General features: G+C 53.2%; 2 protein-coding genes across 27 annotated transcripts in view; one reads left to right on the top strand and one right to left on the bottom strand.

Moving 5' to 3' along the window:
- The window catches only part of LOC125164466 (uncharacterized), an 87,055-nt gene extending 82,862 nt beyond the window's left edge, over window positions 1-4,193 (bottom strand). For 13 of the 24 annotated variants that reach the window (XR_007151779.1, XR_007151780.1, XR_007151781.1 and 10 more), the window contains exon 1: window positions 348-3,755. The gene's annotated coding sequence lies outside the window, so the exon portion shown is untranslated. Of the gene's footprint in view, window positions 1-347; window positions 3,756-4,088 lie in introns of those variants that run through there. The other 11 variants (XM_047857203.1, XM_047857205.1, XM_047857206.1 and 8 more) reach the window with 11 other exon arrangements.
- On the top strand, window positions 3,252-27,824 carry XKR5 (XK related 5). Of its 3 annotated transcripts, none has more exons than XM_047857196.1 (7): window positions 3,252-3,332; window positions 5,259-5,442; window positions 13,831-14,015; window positions 15,094-15,303; window positions 17,190-17,359; window positions 23,356-23,467; window positions 25,775-27,824. In XM_047857196.1, exons 1-7 carry the CDS (start codon window positions 3,275-3,277, stop codon window positions 26,884-26,886), a joined length of 2,031 nt encoding a protein of 676 aa, XP_047713152.1. In that variant the 5' UTR covers window positions 3,252-3,274; the 3' UTR covers window positions 26,887-27,824. The 3 variants fall into 3 exon arrangements, with proteins under 3 accessions (XP_047713152.1, XP_047713153.1, XP_047713154.1); XM_047857197.1 differs by lacking the exon at window positions 3,252-3,332 and adding an exon at window positions 3,869-4,171; XM_047857198.1 differs by lacking the exon at window positions 3,252-3,332 and adding an exon at window positions 4,867-4,893.

The raw sequence follows: 27,824 nt of genomic DNA, 5'->3' as shown, positions 1-27,824 counted from the left end.
CCCCTCAATGATTCAGGGTGAGGCACGCGCCTCAAAAACGGATCCGTGGCCAACACGACACCCGGAGAAGCCAAGCGAAACCCTGGCTTTTTTTTCCTCCCAGATGTTAGTTAATGTTAGTTTGTTATTAACACGTCCAGTGGAAACTGCACCTACGAATTCCACCACCTTGTTTGCTGGCTCTTACAAAGTAGGAGACCACGGCAATTTGTTTAGACCCTAGAAACAGACACCAGTGATGGAATCGCCTGTTTACGGGTTCCTCGAGGGCAGCGGCCAAGCCATGCACTCTTCCCTCACTTTCCCAAGGTCCCGCGAACCTCACTGCACGGTATAAGAGACTGCACCTGCTTCCCCTGGGGGACACGGCCTGGTGTGTGAGAACAGAGGGGCACGGCCATTGCTCCCAACACACGCCATGCCCTGCAGACCTGCAGATCCCAGAGGGGGTGTTTCCAAATTCACCCACAGCAAAGCACACCCGCGAGCTTGGGCCCGGCCTCTGTGCCCTCTCACACCTTTCTCTGCTCATAGTGGCAATTTGTGACCTAAAATTCGAGAAGACAGGATCAAAGAAGAGAAAGCACACCCCCACCCCCTCGGTCCTTCATTTAGGACACAGGTGGCTTTTCTCCATGCTCATGCTCTGTTCTAAGTGTCACACACTTACCAAGAGCTGTGGGTTCCTCTACTTACAGGGAGACCGTGTGTAAGCACAACTCTGTGATGTGGAGAAAGGTGGAAACCATGCACATTTCTCAGCATTTCCTCTCTCCCACTGGGTTTGAGGTGTTTCATGTCCTCTCCTGCTGTGACCATATAATCAGATTTTCTACAAATCTGCAATCCAGACTGTCCCATCTGTGGATCCTAGAAGAGATCCCTTAAGAGCAAGGCAGATGGGGTTAGTTTCTTATGAATAGTTAGCTCAATGCAGCAACCAACCTAGGAGATGTCTTAATGCCAGTAGAGTTTGAACACAGTGTCTATAGAATCCACACTGGGTATTTTAACAAAGAGAATTTAATGTGGGGAACTGGTTAAATGAACTGGGAGAAATGGAAAAGCCAAAAAGGCACAGCAGCTCTCACCCTAAGGACTGGGAGAAGAGAGAGAGCTTGGGGCTCTCAGAAACTATAAGGAGCCCCACACGGCCAACACTGCCACTCTGGTGCCTCGTACGGTGCCACGTGCTGGTGCTGGGGATGCTGCACCTTCCACTTCTTCATGGAGAAAGTAGCAAAGTCATATGGCAGAAAGGTGGGCACCTGAACATGGAAGGAACCTGTGGTTGTCTTTTCCAGTCTAACACAAAAGGGTCAGATGCAGGGTAGGGCATTTACACATTAGCAATACACAATCCTCCAGTTTCTGAGATTTCTGCACGACCCCATGCCCACTCCCCATCTGTCATCCCATCGCTATCATTTGGGGTGGGAACTGCTATTTTCTGACTGAAGGCTAGCCTCCAGGGACAATAAACCTTTTCTCCACGATGTTTTCCACTTTTCCTTTCAACACCCCCCCCCCCCCCCAACCAAGCTTCAAGGAAGGACACATTAACTGTGGCTCTTATTCAAACTGCTGCTGTCCCAGGAGACATACCCTCCTTCAAACTTCTAAGTCATTGAATTCTTTTTGTAACGTACAAAATATAGGATACATGTATATCCCTCCAATGATACCTGGGAATTAAGGGAAAAAATTTTTTTCTAAACACGAAATGAAGAAAGTATGGAATACCAGAATGATCTCTCCCCAACCATAAACACTCTCTACTCCCAACACTAATTTCTATACCTGATTTCAATTTTATATTCCTCTTCTAGTAGAGGACAGTCCTGCTTCCAACGTGTACAAATAGCAACATACTGCCTTTTCAGGAAAACCAGAAAAAGGAGGATCTGGGAACTGGAGGTGAATAAAAGGAGAGGCTGTAGTAGACAAAAGGGACTTTTGTCAGTGAAGTTTTGGGGAAAATGAAGCTGAAGGAATGAAAACCCAGGCTTTAGAATTGGCCCCTTGTATCGGCTTCGAGGGAAGACAGTTCAAGAGGTTTACAGGAGGTTGTGATCTCCGGTACTGCAGCTGAGTCTCTGAAGCGGGGAGACACCTAGAGGGCAGAATTTGCAGTTGTGATGAGAAAACCAGTCGCGCACTGACAAGTGAATGGAAGCGGCTGAGGTAGGACCGGGAGCCTCTTAGGACAAACAAGCATGATCTTCACTGAAACAAAGCATTTCATGACAATCAGTGGAGTCGTAGGGAAGAACCCAAGATGTCTTTGTGGCTTCAGTGGCTTTAGTCTGGCAAATAAGTATCACAGTAGGTAATCACTGTAGGTCTCCTTGCTTTGTAGATTCACTGGGTGGTCCAACTCCATGCTTCCCCTTCAAGATGGTAAGTTCTTCCACTGTGACTTTTCCTACTACAGGGCTTTTGTAGGGAAGGGGGCAGTAGTCCATCTAATTAAACCGGTGTGATCAGTACAGCAAGATCCTACGGAAGTGGCAAACGTGTCCTTGACTCAAGAATGGTGGCTGGAAAACTCCCCCCAGAATAAAAAGGAGGAATGGTTTGGCTAACTGCCTGCTTTAGGCGTTAAAGACCCCAAATTCATCATCACCACCAGCATGCCTGAATACCACTTCTTCCATAAATTATACTGTAAACAGCACACGGATATAGGTGGACTGACGTAGCCGTAGCCGGAGACAAGGTTTTCGGATACGCAGCTTTCCCTCCTGCGCATTGCAATCTTGGTTAAACCTCAAGCCCATCTGGAAAAAGTGTGAGGACAGAGATGAATTTGAGGGCGAGACGCAGAGGAAGATGCCAGTTAACATCCCCTGTGAAATTTCAAAAAGACCAATTAACGCCTCCAATCCAACGCCATCCACACAAACGCACTCTGACTAGTGGTTAACGGGGCTGTCCTTCAGCGGCCCCCCGGAGGCCGTGACCAGTTTAACCGTCTCGTGACCAGCCTACCTGCAGTCACATCGACCACGAAGTACCCTCCAGGGCCCCTTACCAAGTCTGGACAACGGCAGAGAAACGCTGCTGCCCCTATGGAGAGGCCTGATCTGATTTGTGCTTGCCCACCCAGGCACCAGAAAACTCAGTGCCGCCGCGCCTGGCTAGCAGCCAGGGAGGAACCGGCACGGACCCCTCCCGCCCCCCGCCGTCGGTTCTGGGGCCGGAAGCTTCCCCGGCTCGGGGGGCGGGCAGGGGAAGGGGCGGGGGCCAGGAGGTGGCCCGGGCGACACGGAGGATGCACGCGGGGGCCTTGGGGCTCTCGGCCCTGCTGCAGGCGGCCGAGGAGAGCGCGCGTGAGTGCCCCACCCCGCGCACCCCTCCTGCCCCCCGACCCTTCCGGACTCCCGCGCCACCCCTGCCGCGGCGGGCAGCCTGCCCCGGGCCCGCGCTCAGCTCTGCGAGCAGGTGGCACCCCGCCCCCGCCCCGTCACCGTCCTAGGTGGGACCCCGCGTATGCACGCCCCCCCACCCCGGAGCCTGGGCACGTGCATTCCGCCCTTCCCTCCGCAAAAGCCCTTCTGAACTCAGCGGGGGCTGCGGCGCGAGCTGTGCCGTGCGCGGGCCTGATCGCGCCCCACTCTCCCGGGCCCGGGCCGGCCTGGGGGTCTCGGCGGCGGGGGAGGCGTCCGCGTGGCCCCGGGGGACAGGGGATCCGCCGCGGGGTGCAGGACCGGGCCAGACGCGGCCTGCTGGGGGCAGACGGTCCCGCCACGCAAGATGGCAACACCGTTTAGCGCCTTTGCAGTTTGAACTTGTAACTCTTTCGGCGCCGCGGAGGAGGCCCCGCCCACTTCCGCCAGGCTCCGGGCAGAGGCTTCAGCGGGGGAAGCGTGGGGTTTAATGGGGCCCCGGCCTCCAGACCCCTGGAGCTCCGCGCCCTTCGCAGCACGCACGCGTTTGGTGACCCCGGCCCGCTCCGGCTCTCGGCCTTCCCCTTGGGAGCGAGTTTTTGCCTCCGGGTCGGCGGGGTCTCAGCTTGAACCGCTGTCCCTGTGGGTCCCTCTGTGGCGTCCCCGCTGCTCTGTTTCAAAGGCGCTTTGGCCACGCACCCGGGAGGAGCCCGAGTGAGGGCTGCTGCAAATGTCCCGGGTCCAGCGCCGCGACGAGCAGGCCTCAGACACAGGACCCCCATGTCAGTACCCACCCTCGGTGGTCCCGCAGACCTTGGTCCCTCCTTCCCGCCCAGCCAGGAACAAACTAGGGCCACAGCGTTGCTGGCCCTAGGCAGGGCGGTGACTCCTCCTGAGACCCAGAGACTTTGTACCGGAGACCCTGTTTGCCTCGGTGGGACGAGGGGGTGGGGAGCAGGAAGCCCAGGGTGGTCGCAACTCCCAGACAGAGCCTGGGGCGGGGGGTGGGGGGGTGGGGGGGGGGTGGGGGGGGTGGGTTGCGGGGCAGGGAATAGCCGCTCTGCCCCCTCGGTCCAGACCTGCAGGGTCCTGTCTGGACCTGGGGCAATTCCACTACAGTTCACAGCATTATGTGCCCATAAATCCATCTTAAACTTTAATATTGGAAAACGCAAGCAATGATCATATAAAATAATTATAGTGAATTAGTGCATCTACTCGCCCTGGAAGCTTCAAGCACCACCACCGCCCCCCAACTTCATTGACTGAGACTGCAGATCCCAACCTAGATTTGTCTAACTCTCCTCTGTTACTCTACCCTAGCATCCTCAAATATTAAAAAAAATAAATCCCCAAAGAGGATGATTCGCATTAAAAAATTTTTTTTTTAATGTTTATTTATTTTTGAAGGAGAAAGAGAGAGCATGAACAGAAGAGGGGCAGAGAGCAAGGAAGACACAGAATCCCAAGCAGACTCCAGGCTCTGAGCTGTCAAGAGCCCCAGGTGTGGCTTGAACTCATGAGCAGTGAGATCATGACTGAGTCAAAGATGCTTAACGACTGAGCCACCCAGGTGCCCTGAGGATTAGCACTTTTTAATGCACATAGTAGGGGCCAAGTATTTGGTGTGTTCTGTCCTATGCAACCCAACAGCCCCTCTGTATGACCATGTGTCTGATCTCTTGGGTCCGCTGGAACTTCCTGGTGCCCTCACTCCACCTCACGCCTGTCCGGAACTCTGGCGGGCTCTGCCGGCTCCTGGGCTGGGCTGAGTGGAGAGCCCTTTGAGTTTTGGGGATGCAGGGTTGGGGGTCATTCGTTCTTCCTCCAGCCTTCCATTCACCCTCGTCTTTCCTCTTTCGTCTGCAGGCCTCTGCTCCGTGGTTTACTACTTCATCACGGGACAGCCCCTCTGGGGGTGGCTGGCCCTTTCTGTGCTGCTGCCTGGCTTCTTGGTCCAGGGCCTGAGCTATCTGTGGTTCCGAGCAGATGGACATCAAGGTCATTGCTTGTTGGTCATGCTACACCTCCTTCAGCTCGGCGTGTGGAAGCGGTAAGAACAGGCAGCCTCCTTTCACCTCTGGAGCCTGATTTCATACATGCAGTAGGAGCGGACATTTTCTGTCCTTAGGGTCGTAAAAGTTCAGGGCTGGGAAAATGCTCAAGGCCACCGCTTTGAACCCTTGCTCTGATACGGGCATCCCCTCTTCCAGCTGGCCCTTCCTTGAGCATCTCTATCATCAGAGGGCTCCTTCCAGAAGCAGCTGTGACTCTTTGAAAGCTTTTTCTTTGCTTTGGCTGAATTCTGTCTTGCTCTTGTTTCCATTTGTTGGTCAAGGCTTTGGAGCCGTAGAAAGTGACTGGCTTCAGGAAGTTGCATTTAAGCCCTTACTACCTTAGGTGAGGAAGGTGATGTAGATTTAACCACAGACTAGGCAGTAGGACTGGCTTCGTTACGTTTGCATCAAGGCTTCATTTCAGGATGAAGCCATTTGGGAGCTAGTTTTTTGTTTTTGTTTTTTCCCACACAAAAAAGCAGCCTCAATGGACCTAGTTAGTGCCCAATAGCCTTACCTGTGGTTCACCTCTGCAGGTAAGATACTGTTTTCCCTGGGAGTACCTCGATACCTGGAGGGTCAGGAGAGATCTGGCAGGGAGTTTAGGTAAATGGCAAATTTCAGCTCTTAGCCACCTCATAATCCCATAGCTGCCAGGAATTTTTTTAAAAACGGGAGATGGGGGGCGCCTGGGTGGCTCAGTCGGTTAAGCATCCGACTTCAGCTCAGGTCACGATCTCGCGGTCTGTGAATTCGAGCCCCGCGTCGGGCTCTGGGCTGATGGCTCAGAGCCTGGAGCCTGCTTCCGATTCTGTGTCTCCCTCTCTCTCTGCACCTCCCCCGTTCATGCTCTGTCTCTCTCTGTCTCAAAAAAATAAATGTTAAAAAAAAAAAAAAACGGGAGATGGGGCTCCTGGGTGGCTCAGAAGGTTAAGCATCTGACTCTTGATCTCAGCTCAGGTTATGATCTCATGGTTCGCGGGTTCAAGCCCAGCATCGGGCTCTATGCTGACAGCACGGATTCTGTCTTTCCCTCTCTCTGCCCCTTCCTCTCTCTCCTTCTCTCTCCCAAAATAAATAAACTTTTTTAAAAAGAGAGAAAAGTTCGGGGATCATACCAGTGAAGCCATGCAGCTCAAGTGTTCATTAAGTTATAGACACCAAGGATTGGAAGGGTATTCAGGAAGTCAGTGCGAGTTTGAGATCTTGGGCTGTGCTTCTGGAGGCTGTGGGTGGTTTATGCCTTCAGCCTTCCCCCAAGGCTTTCTCTGGAGGAGCTGAAATAAGTTTTCTGATTTCTCTGCTGAGTCTGAAGAGGGAATGATTCCTCAGATGGAAATCAGTCTCAGAAAGGAATGACTCCTTTCCACCCAGTGCAGAATCTCGAATAGGACGTAGCGGGTGCTTCTAGTAAGGACATTAAGCAACTGCCCCAAATTTCACTGGGCCGCTCACAGCTGGAGCCCTCCGTCTCTGAAGGCACCAGAAGCACATTTGCGGCCACAGCAGTTTTGCCCAAAGCTGGGCCTTTGTGTTCAAGGCCTTTGTGCTGGGCACCATCCACCATAGTGGGTATTTTCAGTGCCTTCCCTCAGCCCAGCCTGGTAGGAAACCCGTTAAGGGCTGCGGTGCCCTGTAGGTCCTCACGTATGTGACCTTGAGGTTAGATAACCGAACATTTGATAATTCAAAAGGAGAGTTCAGTGAATGCCAGTCACTTGAGAGAAGCTTCCAGAATAATTGCCCGATAAATCTGCCTTCTGGGGCTGTGTGGGGACCCTTGGGCCCATCCGATCCAGTGCTTTCTTCAGGGATGGGGCTGGGTCAGGCCCACAACACTCTGCTGGAGTCGCCTGCGATTCCGGATTCTTTTCTCCCCCATGCTCCCTCAACATTTCTTAAGTGGTGCTAAGAGTTTCTGGTACACACTAGTGTTTTTAAACACTAAAATGGATAAGGGAAGAGAGTCATGAAAGTGAGACCTCAGGAGAGACAACTTGTCATCTGTATCTCTTTTTAAAAGTAAGTTTAAAGGGAATTTTTAAAAACCCACATAATTTACAAGGACAAAATAAAAAGACATGAGAAAAGCCAGGAAGAGGAACGATAATGCTAGAAAACATGACAGAGTGAAAACGGACAGTTGTTCACGGTGAGCCACAAATTTGACTCCCTGTCTTATAAACAGCCTGTGCAAGCAGAAGCTATGAGGTTTGCAGTGTTTCCGAGATCCAAACACAAACAGAAATCCACCTCCATAGAAGAAAGCTTCGAAAGTAGAAGTAGAAAGCAGCCATTCTGCATCTCAGCCTGGATGGGCCAGTTGGGTTTCCAGAGAGAAAGCTGGGTGAGGTGGGGTCCTTATTCTAAGTCTACCCTAAATTTTGCAAGACTGTCTTAAAGCCTGCGAAGAAGCCTTTCAAGAAAAAGTGCAGTTTTCCAAATCACCTGTAGGGGGAGCCAAAACAATTGCATTTGGCACAATCCTGACTGGCCTTTAAGAATGGATCACACTTTAGTGACTTTATAACCTAATGCAGAAGAATCCGCTAAGAACAGGAAAACTAAGAAAACACAAACCTCTTGAAGCAAAGTAGCTTATGAAAAATACAAGAGCTTAAAACATATATGTATTTTTTTATTCCAAATGATATATACTATATTGATGGGAAGTCTGATTCTATTCAAGTGACCTGACATTTGTGACCCTTTGTTTAAACAAAATCAGCCACTTTTCTCCATTTAGCTTTTACATTTCCACTATAATGATACATGTTGCGGGCATCTTTTTTAAAAAATGTTTAAGCCTGTGAATCCATTTGGAACCTCAGCATGAAACAATGGAGGACTGTGTAACTCATCCCAACCTTAGGACCTGTCCTGGCTTAGAAATCTTTCTTTAGCGGAAGCTACAAGTTCTTAAAAGGGAAGTTGAGGTGAATTTTAAGGTTACGTCTATTTAAAAGTATGTAAAATACAGCCATGCTCAACCTCCCTCGTCATCAGGGAAATGGGAATCAAAACCGCCATGAGGTACCACATCACACCTGTCATGATGGCTAAAATTAACACAAGAAACAACACGTGTCGGTGAGGATGTGGAGAAAGGAGAACCCTCTTGCGCTGCTGGTGGGAACGCAGACCAGAGCGGCCACTCTGGAGAACAGGATGGATTTTCCTCAACAAGTTCAACAGGATTACCGTGTGGTCCAGCAATTGTACTTCTGGGTATTTCCCTAGGAAATTGAACTCCAAGGAGTTGAAAGCAAGGTCTGGAAAAGATATTCGCATGCCCGTGTTCATGGCAACATTATTCGCAATTGCTAAAATAGGAAGGACCACCAAGCAAAGCAAGTCAGCAGATGAATGGCTGAGCAGAATGTGGTTTACACACCTGATGGAGTATTATTTAGTCCCTAAAAAGAAGGAAATTCTTCATTGCTACAACATGGATGGGTCTTGAGGACTTTATGCTAAGTAAAATCAGGCAGTCCCCAAAAGGTAAATAGTGTGTAATCTACTTATATGAGGCATGTAGAGTAGTCAATCTCATAGAGACGGAAAGTCAAATCATGTTGCCAGGGGCCGGGGGAGAGGAGGGCATAGGGAGGTTAGTGTTTAATGGGTGCAGAGTATCTGTTTTACAAGATAAAAAGGTTCTGGGGTGGATGGTGGTGATGGTTGCTCAGCATTATGAATTACTACAAATTATTAATGATCTATCAAATTATAGTGTTAAATTCTATTACTTTAATCATTAAAAAAAACCTTTTTAATGTTTTTTATTTTTGAGAGAGAGAGAATGAAAGCAGGGGAGGGGCAGAGAGAGTGGGGGAGACAGAGGATCCAAAGTGGTCTCTGTGCTGACAGGAGAGAGCCAGATGCGGGGCTTGAACTCACGAACCCTGAGATCATGACCCGAGCCAAAGTCAGACACTTAACCGACTGAGCCACCAGGCGCCTCATATATTAATTATTAATACCACTGAACTGTACAGTTAAAATGGTTAAGATGGCAAGTTTTATGTGTATTTTACCCCAATTTAAAAAAAGATTTAAAAGAAATATAGCCACAGCCGTGACCTCAAGCTGCTCACTATCTCAGGTTTAACATCGCCAAAAAGTGTGAAAGTGGAGAGAAGTGTGCGTACTCTTCGAGCTTGTAGGCCTGTGACAGACTATTCTGGATGAGGTGGATATGTATGACTTTCTACTTAAGCTGTTACTGAGGACAGAGCACAGCTTGCTGGGAAACTTCATTCCCAAGGCCTGCGTTAGCTGAACTACTACTGTCTTTCCAAAGGTCAGTTTAAAGCGTTTGTTCCTAACGCAACTAGAAATCTCACACCATCACCAACACAGCTCGACCCGCCCAGTATGCATTTGTTCACACTCGGTGACGTGTGTGACGAAAGGGTCTAGATACCCATGATTGAGATGGGGTCTCTGAGGCCTGGCTGGGGACATAACCGAAAGCCGGGAACTCAGAAGAACAGAGAGAAGGTGTTCGCAGCCCTGGGGGACAGCCTGGGGGAGGCTCCCGCGGTAGCAGTGGCTGTCGGCCGGTTGGGCACCAGCCACGGATCATCACCGGGAACTCCTTAAAAACCCAGTCGTCCATCTGTGCCCGGACCCACATCACAGCACAGCAGACTGTCTGTGATTCTCCAGACGCACCTGTTTAACCAGAAAGTCTGAGCCTGGAGCCCAGCAACTGTACTGAAACAGGCCTCCAGGTGACTAGAGCTCAAGTTTGAGAACTGGGTGCTGGTGAGGGAGCCCTAGTGTCAGGGCCGAGGAGGTGGCCGACCCAATCCTCCTGGACGCGGAGGCCCGGCCCACCCAGCAGCAGACAGCTTCCAAGGCACATGGAGAGGCAGAAGGGCTCGCTCAGATGCTGTGCTTGGTCAACTAGCACTTTGCCATAATGTGAGCACAGGCAAGAATTTTCTAGATGGGAGACCGATTGCGCTGGGTCCCGCGGGGACTTGTCACTAGGGAAGGAATTTGGGTTCTACCCTCCAGGCGTCTGAGACCCATTGGAAAGGTGTAAGCAAAGGACACACACGGTCAAATGAGGCACTTAAGGAGATGGCAAAGGGACATGCTGGGGAGAGACCAAAGGCCGGCAGGCTGCGGGAAATCCGGGCAAGAGCGAGGGGGACCCAGATGGAGGCATCAACCCCAGGGACGGAATGTGACGGGAGCTACTGACCAGTCCTCTTCCTGCCCACGGCCGCCCCCACCTGGCCTCAGCTCTGACCCTGGGCATCCCCGACGGCTTTCCAGTGATCTCAGTCTGACTTCCAGACTCTGTGATGGCATCCAGATCCCCGTTCAGAACACCAGGTGGACTGCATTCCCCCTGGCTGCTCTTTATTTCTTAGAAACGAAACCCAAACCCTCAGCTAGACCCGAAGAGGCTCCTGCTGGCCGGCCCCTGCCTCACTGCTCCCCTCATGCAGCCGCCCTTTCAGGGGCCCTCTTCGGCCCACCAGCCCCACAAACGCTCTCTTAGACCCCGCTGCCCGGCTGCTTGTCCAAGGTGCGTGCACCGCTCCTTTCCTGAGAGCCCTCTCTGACCACGTCCCCGGTCCCCGGACTGGTTCCAACACGATCCACCATTCACACTGCTCATTTCCACATGATTTTCTTCCGGCTTAAACGTTCCAGGTGCACGTGGTTTCTTTCCCCGGCTGAGCCTTGGGCTTCTAGAGAAGATCTTTCCTTTCCTTTTGTGCCTCCTGCTAGCTCCGGCAGGTGGTGAAAGCCCAATGAAAATGCGCCTTGAACTAGTGAAGGCTTCGGGGACAGATGATTCAGGACTGAAAGGGAAGCTATAATCCCCTGATGTTTACAGTTGTGGCTTTCTTTGTTGTTGTTTTTCTTACCATTGTGTTCCTGTCAGAGGTCACAGCTTCAAAGGCACAGTGAGAAATCAGTCCGATCCAGGATTCCCAATCGTGAAAAAGGAAAACTTTTCCTTAAGCATCTCTCCTGGGCCCTCAGGACCGTGAATAAGCCTGTTTCAAAGAGGACCCCCATCGGCCCTGACCGTGGACATGTTGGCCAGAGATGACAGGGAGGCTTGTGGCCTGCGGCCAGCGCCCCAGGGAGCTCCTTGGAGAGGAGCTTTTCAGGTGATGTGAAGGTGTGTCGTGCTCTGAGCTAGGAGCAGGTAAATTGAAATGACTTCCGGTTTTTCTTAACTCGGACAAGACAGGCTCGCGTCCCTCTAGAGTTGGTGGACACCTGCTACAGTCAGGTGTAGTGATCTCCCTTGTTCCTGCTCATGAGGGAGGGACACTCGTGCACGGGGGAGACCCTTGTGTGGAAGCCCAAAGTCCACGGCGCGCGGTGGTAAAGGATGGTGATCCATATCAGCTTGCAGACAGCTTTCGTAACAGGGCAGTATCGGCAGAGGTTTCTGGGACGGGTTTATGGAAGGCAGGAACGGGAGCGTTTCCTAATTTCTTTTCTTTTGTGTTGGTTGCTTTTCGTGCACCGTAGGAAGGTCGCCCAGCCTGGGGGAGCCAGTGTGTCCCCAGGGCCTGTGACCACGGAGTCTTGTGGACCGCTGGGGACTGGCCTCCCCTTCCTGCTGTCCTCTGGGCCAGGCCTGACTCCTGGGACCAGGCAGTTGGCAGTCGGAGGTCTCCAGACCCGCAGCGTCCTGTTAGCTTTGTGCACTTGATGTTGGCCGCTGTGCGGTCCTTTCGAAAGCTTGCCCTCCTCGCTTCCTGCTTCTATCCTCCCAGCCTGGCCTGCCTTCTTCTTCTCGTGCAGGCCTCTCAGTGGGAACGGTCCCCAGGGTTCTGTCCTTGGGCCACTGCTGTCTGTGTGCCTCTGTGTGCCGTGTCCCCGTCCTCAGATGCCTCCCGTCTGAGGACGGCATATCCTCCCGGCCTGTCAGGCGTCCCCCCGGAAACTCTGGCTTGTTTCTGTCCGGAGCACGCCGTGCGGCAGCTCCCTTGTCCATCACCAGGTCCCCGGCCACCCCCCAGATCTCCTCCATCTGCTCCCTGCTTCCCACCCCCGTTCTCTGTTCTCACTCAAGCCTGCAGCTGTTATTGCTGGGACTAGTAGACGAGTGGTCTTCCTGATCTTTCTTTCTGCAGCTCACATGACACCTACACACGTACGTGTAAGGGCCTGGGAGGGTGGCTTACAACAGACACCTGTTTCCTCAGTCCCGGAGGCTGCAAATCCAAGATCAAGTTGTCTGCACATTCGGCTCGTGGTGAGGGCCGGCTTCCTGGCTCGCGGTCGTCTTGCTGTGTGTGCTCACGTGGCTGGCCCCGGTGCACGTGAGCAGAGGCTCAGAGAGTGGTCGCTGTTCCTCGTTTCGTGAGGGCACTCCTCCCATCATGGAGGCCACCTCAGCACCTCACTGAAAACTAATTACCTCCCGGAGGCCCCGCCTCCTAAAACCATCACACTGGGGGCTAGAACTTCAGCCTAGGGATTCTGGAAGGACACAGACATTCAGTCCATCACATACACACAGAAACACGGTCAGCCATACCCCAAACACCACACACACAGGTCTGCCAAGTCCTTTTTCCAGGGCAAAATCCAAACCCCATGACCAGAAATTCAGGGCCTGAGTTACCTCGCAGGGCCACCAGAGCCCCACCTTCCCGTCACCTTCCAGGCATCTCTCTTGCCCGGTCCCCAGCGAAGCACCCCCCCCACACACACACCGTCCTTCCTTATTCAGCTCTGTGCCTGTCTCAGTTTCAGAGGCGCACAAAGTTCCACGTTCTGTGAGGACGAGGACGAGAGTTCTCTTATTTCTTTACGCTCTAAAGCAAGGACAGCATGGTGTCTTGCAATATGCATTTGTTGGGTGAATTAATTCCCATCCCAGCAGGTCCTGGGGTGGAAGACGCAGGCCGGGGTTAGCTCCACGCCTCGCAGGGCTCTGAGCAGTCCCCAGCCAGCCTGTCGGGTCCAGGCTCCCGTCATGTCACCCCCGCCCTCCCGGCCACCCGTGAAGAGCAATCACCCACTGTGGCACCTGAGTGAGACCTGCCCGCTTCAGCGTGGTGTTCTCTAGAATGCCGCATGGGAGGGGCGCCTCCGTGGCTCAGTCGGTCAAGCGTCCGACTCAGGATTTTGGCTGAGGTCATCATGTCATGGTTTGTGAGTTCAAGCCCCGAGTCGGGCTCTGTTCTGATGGTGCGGAACCTGCTTGGATTCTGTCTCCCTCTCTCCCTGCCCCTTCCCTGCTCATGCTCACTCGCTGTCTCTCAAAAAAAATATACACATGTATTAAAACAAAATTTAGGATGCTGTACATGATAGGCCAGAAAAGGGGGTGAGGCATCCTGTTAAAGCTGTCACAGTCTGACTCTGCACCCCGAGCCCTCGCTCATCCTTAGGCACTGGGACGCTGCGTCCACTGCTCTACAGAAGGAGCGGGAAGCCTCCAGCCGAGGCCAGCTGCTGCTGCAGGAGGCCGACCTGTCCGCCCTCCGCCTCCTGGAAGCCCTCCTGCAGACCGGGCCCCACCTGCTCCTCCAGACGCATGTTTTCCTCGCCTCGGACTTCACCGATGTTGTGCCAGGTGAGACACGTCCAACCCCGAGCGCAGACCCCCCGAGACTTCCCCAGGGGAGTTACAACGGATGCCTTACTTAGAAAAAACTTGCAACCCAAGATCGGCCCCTGCTTGGGAGGATTAGGGCCGCCCATGCTCCCTGGCATGAGATGGCAGCTAAAACAGGTGTCTGTTTGAGGTTCGCTTCCTTCGTGGGGTCAGCCCACAAGGCAGAAATTGCGTGAAGTCACATGACCCAGACGTGCCTTGGGAAGGAACCACACGCTGCTCCTCAGGGGCATCAGTGCCTCAGCGTCTCCCGTGTCCTCAGGCCCTGGCCTAACTTGACACAGCCAGAGGCCTAACCGTCCAAGAACAAGTCTGGCCCACGAAACGTCACCAGTGTCACCAGTCAACGTTTTCTGTGGCGTCAGCTCTCTCTCTCTCTCTCTCTCGCTTTTTCTCCTGGTCACTTCTTGATTCTCTGCCAGCCTCCTCCTCCTCCTCCCTCTTTGCCGAGCGCCCACATTTGTATGTGCTTACACGAAGTGCCTAAAACTCAAAGACTGTGCCGTCCTTCCGTCCATCTTTATCGTGGGGCCCGGCACGATTTGTGTTCTGGCTTTATTTCTCTGACTAACCCCCCACATGAAGGAACACTGGCTACAAGAAAACACTCCCCACACGTGTCGCGCATGCCTGTCACGCTGCCAAAAGCTGGGACCAGAGAGAGTTTGCCCAGCAAAGTACGTTTGGGATGGAGCTCCCTGCTCAGGAATTCTCCTACAGCTGCTTCGTTACCAACAGAGCTCGGACGGAGCGCTGCAAGGGTCAGTGGCCCGGGCTCTTTTCTTAAAGGGCTCAGAAAGGAAGGGCCCCACTCGCCTGCCAGGAAAGAGCACGCACTGGGCTGTGCAGAGGAACCAGAGGAACCGCCTCCCGTGCGTCCTCATTTCTTCCTGGACGTGTGTGCTCGTGTCTGTGCACAGAGTTGCCGCGCTCCCCGCCCATCCGGGTGCTGGGTTCGGGATGCCCCATGAGCAGCTGGGCTGTATGGGGATGTGAGACAGCCCACAAATACTGTTGTTGTCCGCTTGCCTTCCAGGCGTGAGCGCCCTGTGCTCCTGGTCCGCTCTGTCCTGGGCCCTGGTGTGCTATGCCTGCTTCATGGGCTTCGTGAAGCCGGGCCACGTCTTCACACCGTGGGCCGCCCTGCTCTGCCAGCAGCTCTGGAGGATGGGCATGGTGGGAGCCCGCGTCCTGAGTCTGGTTCTCTTCTTCGGAGCTCACCGCGTCTGGGTTTTAGTGTTTGGAGGTAAGCAGGGCGAATGCTGTGGCTGGCTGTTGCTGTGTGTAACACACCACCCCGGAACATAATGCCTTTTGGTTTTTTAAATTTTTTTTGGATGCATTTTATTTTATTCCCCCACCATTTATTTTTATTTATTTATTTTTTTTTTTCTTTAATTTAAATCCAAGTTAACATGTAGTGTAATAATGATTTCAGGAATAGAATTTCGTGATTCATCACTTACATATAAAGAACTTAATGCCTTAAAGTAACCATTCACGACCATCATCCCCGGTTCTGGGGGGCCCCGCTGGGCACCTGGGGGGTTCTTGCTCAGGGGGGGGGCCTCAGGTGGGTGCTGTAGGATTCATAAGGAGGCTCCACTGGGCTGGCCGCACAGACGGTGGTGTCGCTCTCACAGTGGGTGCCCGCGTGCCCTTTCTCTCCAGCAGAGCGGCCTGGGCTGTGGACAGGGTGGCGGTTCCAAGAGAAAGCAGAGGGAAGCTGCCAGTCCCCTTAAGACCGGCCGAGCGCTGGATCAGCACGGCTTCTGCTGTATTCTGCCCGTCAAAGTAGTCATGGCCAGCCTAGAGTCAAGAGCACGGAGGAGTAGACTCCACCCCCCATGAGGGTACAGGGAGGGGGCCGCATATGGCGCTTCTCTCTGGAGACACACTCCCATAGCTTAGATAGCCCAGTCTTCAGCCCGGCCAGCTCCAGACCACAGCTGCAGCCGCTGTGAGAGCTCCTCGAAAGACCATGTCCTGTATCACGCCTGAGATCTTTTCTGTAGAAAAACCGGAGGGAGGCGTAGGGTCCCGCTTGTCCTGACCTAACACAAAAATGTACAGTGCCCAGCTTCTGACAGCCCTCCGTTTCTTCTGAATGCTGATTTTGGACATCTTCTCTGTTTCAAATAGGGCATCTCCACTGAGCCCACCTGTCACCCCCTGCCCTCAGTCTAGGTACGTGGATGTGAGAGTGACAATGGGGTCTGCCTGACCCTGCGGGAGCCCTGCGGGGGTCTCGGTGTCCCCACCAAGCAGAGGTATCTATTCTGGCCATCAGGCAATGCACTCTGTAAGAAGGAACAGTGTACTCATGTTTTAAGAGAACAGGAGACACTGACAGATATTTACACTGAAGCCTGGAACAAACATTAATACACCTGTTGGCAGGAAGGAGAAATTTTTGAAAGAAATTGTGCTCCTAAAGAGAGATGAGCTTTTTTATTCATTTTTTTTTAAACAAATTCAACTCAAACTTCAGTAAGATATTATTCATCTTAAAATAGGGGAATAAAAATTATAGCTGGACCACATACAGATCTTTCCTTTGGATGCAGATGTTTTCAGCTCTTGAACTAGTAAACAATAGTGAGCCAGGGTGCCTGGGTGGTTCATCAGTTGGTTAAGCAGCCAACTATGGCTCAGGCCCTGATCTCACAGTTCCTGAGTTCAAGCCCCCATCAGGTGAGCACGAGACCCACTTCTGTCTCTCTCTCCCTCTCTCTCTCTGCCTCTCGCTTACTTGCACCCTCTCTCAAAAAAAAAAAAAATAGTGAGCCATGAGGTTCATAACAGCCTCCTTAGGCACCTCCTGGAACTGGAAGAGAGTCAGTACATAGTGTTTGGGAAGTGTCCTTGAAGCTAGCCTTTGTGTGCTTGTCCCCAAATTAGTTCAACTACCTTTTATGAGAATCAGATGAGATACTACGGGCAAAGAGAAAAGCTGCTGGTTTTCTGTGCCCTGTGAATCTCTCCTGGGTTTTGATCTCTCCCCTGGGATGCTGAGTCAGGTGTGGTCAGGACAGAGAGGACGGCTCCGAGCCCCGGGTCTCCGTGTCCGTGCCCCTCCCCCTCCCCGGGTCCCCTCCGGGACCCTGACTTCCACGGCCTGCCTCCCTCCAGGTGCCCACTGGCTGGTGATGACCTTCTGGCTTGTGGCACAGCAGAGTGACATCATCGACAGCACCTGCCATTGGAGACTGTTCAACCTGCTCGTGGGGGCCGCGTACATCCTCTGCTACCTCAACTTCTGGGACAGCCCTTCCAGAAACCGGATGGCCGTGTTCTATACGGCAAGTGGGGCAATGATGGCTTTCTTTACCGCTAATGTTACAAATTTCATATGTATAGAGTGCACGCGGGTGTAAGTGTGTGCATGCAGGCGTGTGTGTACTTGTGCACGCACATCTATTGAAGGAGGAATAGCTTGGTCTTAGGAAAAATTCTAAAAGGAATCACTGTCGTGACAGTGACAGGCTCTATAAATCGCAATCTGACCTCCGGTTTTTCCTACGTGGTTAATGTAGTAAGAACTGTGTTTTTTGGACACTGTCTACATCTGATAACTATAATCACAGCTCACCTATGTCAATGTCATATACACAGCGTCCTAGTAGCTCTGTCATTACTGAGTTCCAGGCGTGTTCCTAGGACGGTGGGAAAACCACGACGGTGACAGAATGCGTGTCATTGGGCTGCTTCTGGCCCAGTAGGGGGGATGGGCTCCATTCCCAAATAACTGAACGACGAGGCAGAATGTGGGTAAATCCCGGAAGACCAGCGGTCTGAACTCACGAGTATGGTGGGGATCACTTCCTGTCGGATGAGCAGAGGCGCCCTTTCTAGAAGGTGGAAGTTTAGCTGCATTGCAAAGAGCAACGGAGAACAAATGCGGCCAGCGCCTCAGAGCACCGGTTTGGGAATCAGGCACTTTCTGTGGGACAGTGGTTCACCATTTACTGTCACCAACCCACTTGGCCAAGGATTGAAACACCCTGAGTCTGTTTTTCCATCGCACATTAGGAGCAAGGTCTCTCAGCGTGGCTGTGATAATTTTATAAGATCCACCCACTTCTCAGGGCCCCCAGTGAAGATTAAATACATAACCTGGCACCGAATAACCAACACGTCGTGGCCATTATTGATGATAGAAAGGGAAAGAGACTTTCAGGGGAGCAGACCCTCTAGGAACGGAACTGTGAGCAGACGGAAGGTGTCCAGGAGACAGCGGTGGTGTGGTCACCTCCTGCTATTACGGGAGCCCCGAACGGCTTATCAGCCCTGCAGGCTACGGGGTCCACAGACGGTGAGGATGCGTGGTGCTGGACAAGTTATAGAGCCGCTCCAGGCCTCGACCTTCCCGTCTGAGAACCAGGAATAACGGTACCCATGTCGCTGTGCGGGAAGAGGGCCGGTGTGCAGAGCAGTCCATGCCCCTGCGGGTGTGGCCGATAAGCAGGAAGTATCCAGAGAGAGGTCACTTTCGTGGCTGTGTCACAGTCACACCTTCGCCAGCCTAGCCCCTAGAGTCTGAGAGACTGCTACGTAAGGAAGGGAAAGGAAAACTCGGTCCTTCCCAGCCCACTTACTTACTCTGTCACTGGGCTCGCGGACAAGGGCAATTAAGCGGGAAAGACAGAAGGTGGACAGTCCTGAGGTGCACATGTATTTATCGTCCAGCCCTCTTGCTCTGCCTCACAGACCTCTGCAGGCTTATCACAGCTAGGGACTCCACCCACGGAGGTGACCAGGCACGTCCAGGGCCACAGGCTGGCCAGCGAGGTTGCCCAGGCCGCGCCCTGATCCCTGGGCGTCTGGTCCCAGCCTCCTGCCAACACCCCTCAAATGTCAGGCCTGCCATCTGTCCTTTCTTGGACCGCCTTCCCCAACAGGCGCCTTCCTGGGAAAGAGACACGGGTCCTGGCCCCCACAGAATGTCACTCCTTTGGGGTAAAGTGCAGTGTCGGCAAAGAGAATGTTAATGCTACCTCCTCGTCTGTTGTTATTCCAAAAGCCAAAAGAGTACAGAGTACTTGGAAGTCCACTTGCTAAGGGGGGGTGGGCCTAGGGGCTTGGGGTAGCTCTGGTTTTCAATGGCTAATGGCTTTGCTTAAATCATGGAAAGCTGTCTCCAAGGTCAAAGCAGGAACTTCTACAATTCTTCTCTCATTGATTCGCTCAACAAGAGTACGAAGCATTTGTAATCTTGTAGGTTCTGTGCCATGATGTGTTCCTATCCCCCTGTGACCTCCTGTTCTCATCTTCCAACCTGGGAATCGTAACGGAATCCTTAGGAATAGCTAACGGTTCGGGCACGATCATCCTGCACCAGCCGCTGTTCTAAGCTCATTAACTGTCTTTATTTCTCACAACGCCGGATGAACCGAAACCCATTTTACAGATGCAGAAACTGAGGCATAGAATGGCCAGGCATCTAGTCAGACAGAGGCAGGATTCAAATCCAGCTGGTCTGCTGCTACAAGGCCAGCTGTGGCCGGGCAGGGCAGCCAGGAGCGTTTGAGCTGGAAAGGCCTCGGGCCTCTGTGCGACCCCTTCTCAGCCTGGGCGATTGTCACAGGCGCTCAGGGAGCCTCTTCGAGGTAGATTCCCAGGTGCCTTGTCAGCGATTACAGCCAACAGGTGTGAGTGGGGCCCTGAAATCAGCGTTTGAGAAGCCGCATCACGTGGTGCTGATGTTCGGTGTCATCGAGAACCATTCACCTTAACTTCTCCCTCACAAGGTGGAAGCCGGCCCCTGGGTGACATGTGACGGGGAAGCCAGGTTTGCCCTGGTTCACGTGTCATCCATTCGCTCACCTGAGCCTGCACACGCGGCTTCCTCCGTGCGCCAGAAATGGACTCAGGTGCCGGGGTGTGCAAAAGTCGACTCTCAGCGGCCAGAGACACAGACCCGTGAACGCAACCACGGGGGCCAGAGAAATGACGTTACCAGACCCCCTCAGGAGTACAGAGGCTGAGAGAGGAATGCCAGAGAAGGCTGTACAAGAGGTGACCTTCGAGCCGGGTCTCGGGAGATGAACGTGGCCTGACGAAAAGGCGGTGAGGGCTCAGGAGCATTTGAGGCAAATGCGACAGAAGCAAAATAGTGTCAGGGACATACGTGTGGTGGTGTGGAAGAAACTAGTTAACGCAGCGAAGGGAGCCTGGGGGGCTCCGTCGGTTAAGCATCCGACTCTGGCTCAGGTCATGATCTCACTGTTTGTGAGTTCGAGCCCCGCGTCGGGCTCTGTGGGGACAGCTCGGAGCCTGGAGCCTGCTTCGGATTCGGTGTCTCCCTCTCTCTCTGCCCCTCCCCTGCTCGTGCTCTCTCTCTCTCTCCAAAATAAATCAATATTTTTAAAAATTAAAAAGTAAATAACGGCAACGAAAATAGAGCTGATGACGTCCACCGCAACAGGGAAGAGGGTCCGGCATGAACCCACGTCAGTCTGTTTGTGCGGACGTGACTGCGCATTTTAAAGGGAAGATGGGGACACGGAGGGGCCGTTTGAGCAGGGTCAGGGGAAAGGAAATTTATCAAAGGTGGGAGAGAGGTGGTTAATGGGACTGTGACATCTGGTTTTCTGGTTGGCGTTTATCTGGCGAGGCGCCCACTTCTCGTATCTGGATGACAGAAAGCTGTAGTTCATGCAAGTTAGAGCGAGCCCCGCCCCGCCCCCATGCCCCCCGGGGGGCCTGGAGGGTGATCTTGAATGTTCAAGGTTCAAAGAAACCGTCCTTCTGGATTGCAGACAATTTACACCTCAGAGACGCAGACAAAGGATTTGTATGCTGAAGCTTGCTTGTTTGCTTGCTTTTTTTTTTTTAATTTGAGAGAGACAGAGCCAGCCTGAGCAGGGGAGGGGCAGAGAAAGAGAGAGAGAGAGAGAGAGAGAGAGAGAGAATCCCAAGCAGGCTCCACACTGTCAGCTCAGAGCCTGAGGCGGGGCTTGAACTCACAAAACAGTGGGATCACGACCGGAGCCGAAAACAAGAGCCAGATGCTCAACCGACTGAGCCACCCAGGCGCCCCTGCACTTACAAGCTTTATAAAGCAACAGGTCCAAGAGGGGGTTCAGGGGCTACTGGCCTTTCACCAGATTTCAGCTGGAACAAAGAGGAAGTCTTAGCACCATTGCTTCCTTAGGCAGAAACGGGACTAGGGCCAAGGTCCTTACCCTTGGGACACAGCCTTGAGGGGCTAGGAACTGTGTTCGTGTTCGTTCAGGTCTCTCAACGTGTGTGTTGGGGGGGGGGGCGGGGGGAGGGGAGCAGTGATGGACAGAAGCCTTTGTTCTACGTGTCTGCAACTTTCATCGGCCCAGCTTGAGGCCTGGTCAAGGAGAGGGCTTAGAGATGCAGATCTGTGTCAGGTTTGGTCAAGGAGAGAGTCTATGTCAGCGGAATGGCATCGTATCAGTGAGGATTCTCCAGAGAAACAGAACCCGGAGGACATGCAGAGACACATAAGAGGAGATTTATTATGGGGATTGGCGTACGCAATTTTGGAGGCTGAGATAGGACACGGTATGCTTTCTAGAAGCCGGAGAACCAGGAAAATGTTGTGTAATTCAGTCTGAGTCCAGAGGACCGAGCACTGGGAGCTCCCACGTCCCAGGACAGGAGGTCAGCTCAAGAAGATGGAGGATTTACTCTTCCTCCACTTTGTCTTCTATTGGGACCCCACCCCCCCACACACACACAGATTGCATAGGGCCCACCTGCACTGCTGAGGGTCCTGGTCTTTACTCAGTGTACTGATTCAAACGCTAACCTCTTCTGGAAACGCCCTCACGGACACACTCCAGAATACTGTTTTACCGTCCGGGCATCCAGACAGCATCCAGGCAGGCTGGCCCATCACATCTGCCATTACGGTCTCCCGTAATGACCATCACATCTCCCACCATGCGGTGGGAACCGCATGTTGGAGGGTTACTCTGGAAAGGAAACTTCGGGATGCGCTATAAACAGAATCGCCCACACTGTCAGGGGATGGGGTCTCGATGGCCCTGGGTTGAGATGGGGCTGTCTCGAGGTGTGTTGGGGGAGATGACAAGGTCTGCTCTGTAGGTGAAACAGATCGCCCGGCAGCGGTGTGGAGGAGTGATTGTGGACAGGGAACAAAGGACCCGGACAGGAAACCATAGGACCCGGATAGGTAGTGACAGGATCACAACTATGAAGGTGGCAGTGAGGATAGGCAAAACGGCAATGAATTTGAGACAGACATAAGAATTTGGCTCCACAGACCAGATAGCTGATGAGACGTGGTTAATGTAAGGAGCAGAGAGAGACAGACCCCACGGTCTGTGGACTGGGCTGGTGGGTAATGTCATTCAATGCTGCCATATGCCTGCTGGACCTTTGAAACACTGCTGCCCAGAGCCTAAAGGCCTGGGGAGAGTGGGCATTCTTAGGATTGTTAAGTAGCTCTTAATAACATTTTTAGTTCTTTCCATAGTTGACTTTCCTGGAGTTAAAATGGGGCCCATGAATGAGCATGGCAAAGATTCCTAAGACTTTTGGCCTACCAGTATTAGAATTTCTTAATTTCTTAATGCCTCCTGTATAGTATGGGAATGTATCATCTTCTAATTATGTCCAGTTTGTTTACTTATTTTAAGAAATGTATTTTAATATATAAAAACCGGCAACCAAAGTTAAGAAGCCAGCCTGGATGGGGGGGTACAAAGAGCCTTCTGCAAGAACGGCCGCCATTTTGGACCGTGGAGGAAGGCTTTCCTTGCTGTTCCCTTGGGCCACAGGCCAAATTTACCTCTAAAGAGGCAAATAATTGAACAAACAATACTAACACTCTTATCAAAGTCTGTGACCTAGCGTACTGGAATTCGATGGCACTATGAGCTCTGCGCATACTTTTATTTATTGCGCGATAAAACTCAGACACACATGCGCTCAGCGTGAGAACATGAAATGTATAAAACCGGAAATAAAAGTCTCCTCCCTCAGCCCACCTGACTCAGTGGAGGGAGCCACCGGGCCACGTGGGCTATGCCCTTACCTTGCACGTGCACTTATGATTCTGCAGACATTTTAATGAGCTGCATTGAAAACAGGGAGAATTCCCCCTTTGCCAGAGAAGCTCTCTCAGACCTTGACCCTGCTTCTGTTGGGAGGGGGTGGCCCGGTCAGCCGTGGGGACCCCAGTGGACATTGAGGACAGAGGCTCCAACACTGAAGGACACTGCTGCAGAGTTTAGGGTGAGCGTCCCCGAGGCCACGTGCACCTGACTTTCGGTGCTGACTCTAACTTTCGGTCCCACAGATTATGCTGCTGGAGAACATCGTCCTTTTGCTGTTGGCCACTGACTTTCTCCAGGGGGCCTCCCGGACCAGCCTGTGGACCATAGCTGGAGTCTTGTCTGGATTTCTGATTGGTAAGGCCCCACGTTGCCCTCTCGTTCCCTCCCTCCCCGCCCCCAACTTTTTTCTTTACCATAAACTGACTCCAAGGGCAGGAAGTGATGCTCAGGAGCGTGAGGTGGAGACCAAGGAGTGGAGCTCACTGTGCCTCCGGTTGTGCCCCCACCAGGGCCCCAGACACTGAACGCGGCCTTCATCCGGAACCCGAGAAATCCGGACCCACACTGTAGACTTCTATCAAAAATGACTCGTGGGCGGGGCCTCCTCCCCGGGCTTCTGGCTGGGGTCCAGCACGTGACTTCCCTCTCCTTTCCACCTCAGCATCCCAGCATCGGGGAGCAGAGCAGGGATCCCCAACATGACGCCCCGTGCTGTATGCCAACAGGAACCCTAGGACGTGGGTGCAGAGTTACCCCCAATTCAGAGCTGAGCAGCGTGGCACAGAGGAAGTTAAATAATGTGCCGTAAGATCAGACACGGTGTAGGTGGTGGAGCTGGGACTCACACCCTACTCCCATCTGGCGTCTACACGGTGCCTGGCAGTTTCAGATCATCAGCTTGGTTTTGTGAATGAGTGTATGACTCAGAGCACGCCGTGCCTGCCGCGTTAACCTGGCTTCACAGATGGCCGTGAGCTGGAAAGGGAGTTCCTGTCTGCTCTTGGGAAGTGAAAATAAAGGAGGGAGGGAGGAAAGGTGTTTTCATTCTCAGCGTGGTGACCCAGGGCACAGTGACTGGGGAGCTGGGGACAAGGGTCAGCCCCGGGGCTCAGACAGAGACACCTGCCGATCCTTCTCCCCCTCTTTCCGGAGCTGCCCGAACCCCTGACTCCCAAGTGGCCCCGGAGGGCATCCTCAGTGGGAAGATGGTGAGTGAGCTCTAGTCAAAGGCACACAGGCTTTATAAACCGTTTTTTTTTTTAAATGTTTGTTTATTTATTTATTTATTTATTTATTTTTGAGAGAGAGAGTGTGAGCAGGGGAGGGACAGAAAGCAAGGGAGACACAGATCAAGCAGGGTCCAGGCTCTGAGCTCTCAGCACAGAGCCCGACGTGGGGCTCGAACTCACGAACTGTGAGATCATGACCTGAGGCGAAGTCAGACGCTCAACCGACTGAGCCAGCCAAAGGCACACAGGCTTTGAAGCTGGCAGCGCTGGGTCACATCTTGAGCGCCCTTGACCAACATTTATTGAGCTCCTACTGTATGCCAGCCTGGGGCCGCAACCCAGAACCCTGTGCATGACGTGGCCTGGCCGAAAGGCTACCCATGAAACGTGTACTTTGGACTTGGCCGATGAGGGGAGTTACTTCCCCTTTCTGACCTTGGGTGGCTCATCATAAAAGAAGGGTGGCCTCTCCCTCACCAGCATCGTGAGAACTCAGAATAGCGGGTAGAAATGGGTTGAGGGGTGCCCACGGCAGAGCCAACACTCACCCCACGGGAATGCTGTCTCCGTTCCCCCGCAGGAGGCCCGCTTTGTTACCCCCCCCACGCCTCATCCCCCAGAAGTCCTCGGGGAGAATCCACAGGACCACGTGTCAGCCCCAGCTCCATCACCCTGCCGTCTGCCAGCCCCTCCGGGGCTTTGACCCCCCGCTCCGGCTTCAGACTTTTTGCTGTTTATAATGAGTGCCCTGAAACCGGGCGCTTGATCTAGTACAACAGGAAACTGGAAATAACGTGGGAGGCTACTGGAATGCTCTGCTAAAGAAATTATTGCCGTCGTCAACACTTCTGATCAAAATAAATCGCACTGACAACAGTGTGATTAAGATGTTTATGCACAGAGGAAGTGTTGCTGCTGCTCATGGAAATTCCTTGATACGGGCTCCTTGATGGCTGTGGTCAGCCTTTCCTTGGGGCTTGTTTTTGAGGTTATCCTGACCACCCCCTCCTCGAGCGTTGGAGTCCTGTCAGCCGGCGTGTGGATGGTTTTGCCTTCTGAGTATTTGTTCCAGTCACTTGAAAGTGAAATAAGCATTTCTACGAGACACCTCACACGCAGCACAAACACACATAACACACTCGCGTGTCCCCCCCCCCATCTAGGGTGCCTCCAGAAAGAAGTCATAGAATCAACAGGTTATTGACCTGGCTATTAGGATTTTCAGTTTAGGAATATTTGCAGCTTGCGGAAGCCAGAGCCTACTTAAATGCCCCCAAAATATCCAGATCTGATTCTCCAGCAAGAGATCACGTTTGAGATCCCAATTATATTCCTCTGTTCAGAATTCCAGACTCTGGAATTCTCAAGCCGTGGGGAGGATACAGGACTTCAAAGAACACGACCTTACGTTCCTCTTTTTCTTCTTTTCTAGGCAGTATCTCGCTGGTAGTTTATTACAGCCTGCTACACCCTAAGTCCACAGACATCTGGCAGGGCTTTGTGACAGAGGTCCGTGGCACTGCAGTGGGTGATAGAGCGGAGAGAGAATCTTCTCCCTGGGCCTCAGCCGCAGCTGGAGAGAGGCCAGGGAGCCCGGGGGACAGTTGTGAGTTAACACATCTGGGCAGGGCCCCTAGCCCACAGTGGGGACCCCCAGAGGCTGGGCTGGAAAGCCAGATCGTTCAGGAAGATTCCTTCCTCGGTCACCATCACTGGCTGTTGGTGAAACTTGCCCTCAAAACAGGAGATGTGTCTAAGATCAACGCAGCCTTCAGAAAAGACGGTCCTGGCTTCTTCGGTCCCCCTGAGTGGGGACTGAGCCAACACCGCAACCATCAGATGACGCCCAGGTTTTCCCAGAAGGAGCTCGCATCGTCACCCCACGACCCCCACTCCTCAGACAAGGGCTGTGAGTCTCAAGTTGTCCGGAAAGCAGAGGCCGACCTGCTGGACACCTCAAGCTACGTCTCTTTGGCCGGCGACAATCCAGACGAAGCTCCTGGCTGGCGGTGGTCAGCTGCACCTAGGGAGGGCAGCCCCAGGGAAGGAGCCGAGGCGGTTTCTCCGCTGCAGGGCAGGGGTGCAGGTGACCGGAGAGGAGGGGCAGGACAGGAGAGCGCCACCCTGTACTTTAGTGCCACGGCCGAGGGGGCCACGTCCCCACAGCGGGAAGCCGGGAAGGCGACTTCGCAGACACCCCTGTCTGGGAGGAGTTCGGAGCCCTCCCCTCGGCCGGCCACTCGGCCCTTCCCTGCCACCATGGCCAGCATTAGCCCGATCCTGGGCCTGGGCCGCACCGGCAGCTTCCGGCCCAGCACAGGCTTGCCCGGCAGAGCCCTGGGCGGCTCAGAGCGTGGGGGACAGCAGGAGCCCATGGGGGACCCGAATCTTCCCACCATTGCGGGGACATGGATGGCATTACCAGAGGTGAGTCTGAGGCCCGCAGACGAGCCTTGCCTCACATCCACCCCCAAGTGTGAGCCTGCCCACGGGGACTGCGGCGGGAGGGCCCGGCCGAGGACCATGCCAAGTTTCTCCATGTGACCGCAGTCCCGGCGGGCAGGGCAACAGGTGGCCAAGTCACGCTGGTCCCTGGGCTTTGAGATTTGAGACCGGAGAATCCCAGTTCTACCTCTGCCCTCCGTGTATCCCCAGGACCTGTTTGCACAACTGAAGCATGAACAAGCTGGACCAGATTATTGGCGAGCTCCCTGTACACACGTGTGCACAGAACACACTTTCCTGTCACGCTGTGGGAGCGGGGCAAGGGGCTTCCCGTCAAAATTGCCCGCTTCCTTTTACCAACGATATGATCCTGATTTTTAAATTTAATTTAACCTTAGTTTTGTTGCTGTGGCTTCCACGAAAGTCAAAGGTAAAGAAAGCCCAGGGTTCTGTTTCATTGCGAGTTCTCGTTACAGTTTGCCTCTGCTGACACAAGGGGATGATCAGTCCCTTAAAAATGTATTCTCCCTGTATCACTTCACGGACCTCCATGATTAGATAATGCAAGCCCTTTCTGGAAGCAGATGAGAAAGCTGTGCTTCTCATCATCAACATAGCGGAAGAATGCAAATGTCATCCTGAGATTCCTTTGGCAGAAAAAAAAAAAATGCTACATTTGTTGCTGACCCTGCAGACCCCCGCGCCGCAGGCCGGCCAGCCGGCAGCCCGGACCTCACACTCCATTTCCTCTACCCCCACACTTTGCTCCCTCCTCCGTTCCACGGGGGACACTACCTGTGGTCTGGACTCGCCGGGCGAGAAGTGCAGCCGCTGTCCATTTCCTTCTCTATTTCTTTCTCTTCTTCCCCTAAACTGGGCTCTTTGTAGGCAGGCATTCACATCATTTCTGCAAACCTTCCTTCAGAGCTGGTGTAAAAAGTGCAGGCATAGGGGCTCCTGGGGGACTCAGTCGGTTAAGCGTCTGACTCTTGCTTTCAGCTCAGGTCGTGATCTCACGGTCTGTGGGACAGAGCCCC

This window comes from Prionailurus viverrinus, chromosome B1 (genome assembly GCF_022837055.1).
Source record: "Prionailurus viverrinus isolate Anna chromosome B1, UM_Priviv_1.0, whole genome shotgun sequence".
Lineage (NCBI taxonomy): Eukaryota > Metazoa > Chordata > Mammalia > Carnivora > Felidae > Prionailurus > Prionailurus viverrinus.
This window is presented reverse-complemented; position numbering and strand designations above follow the sequence as displayed.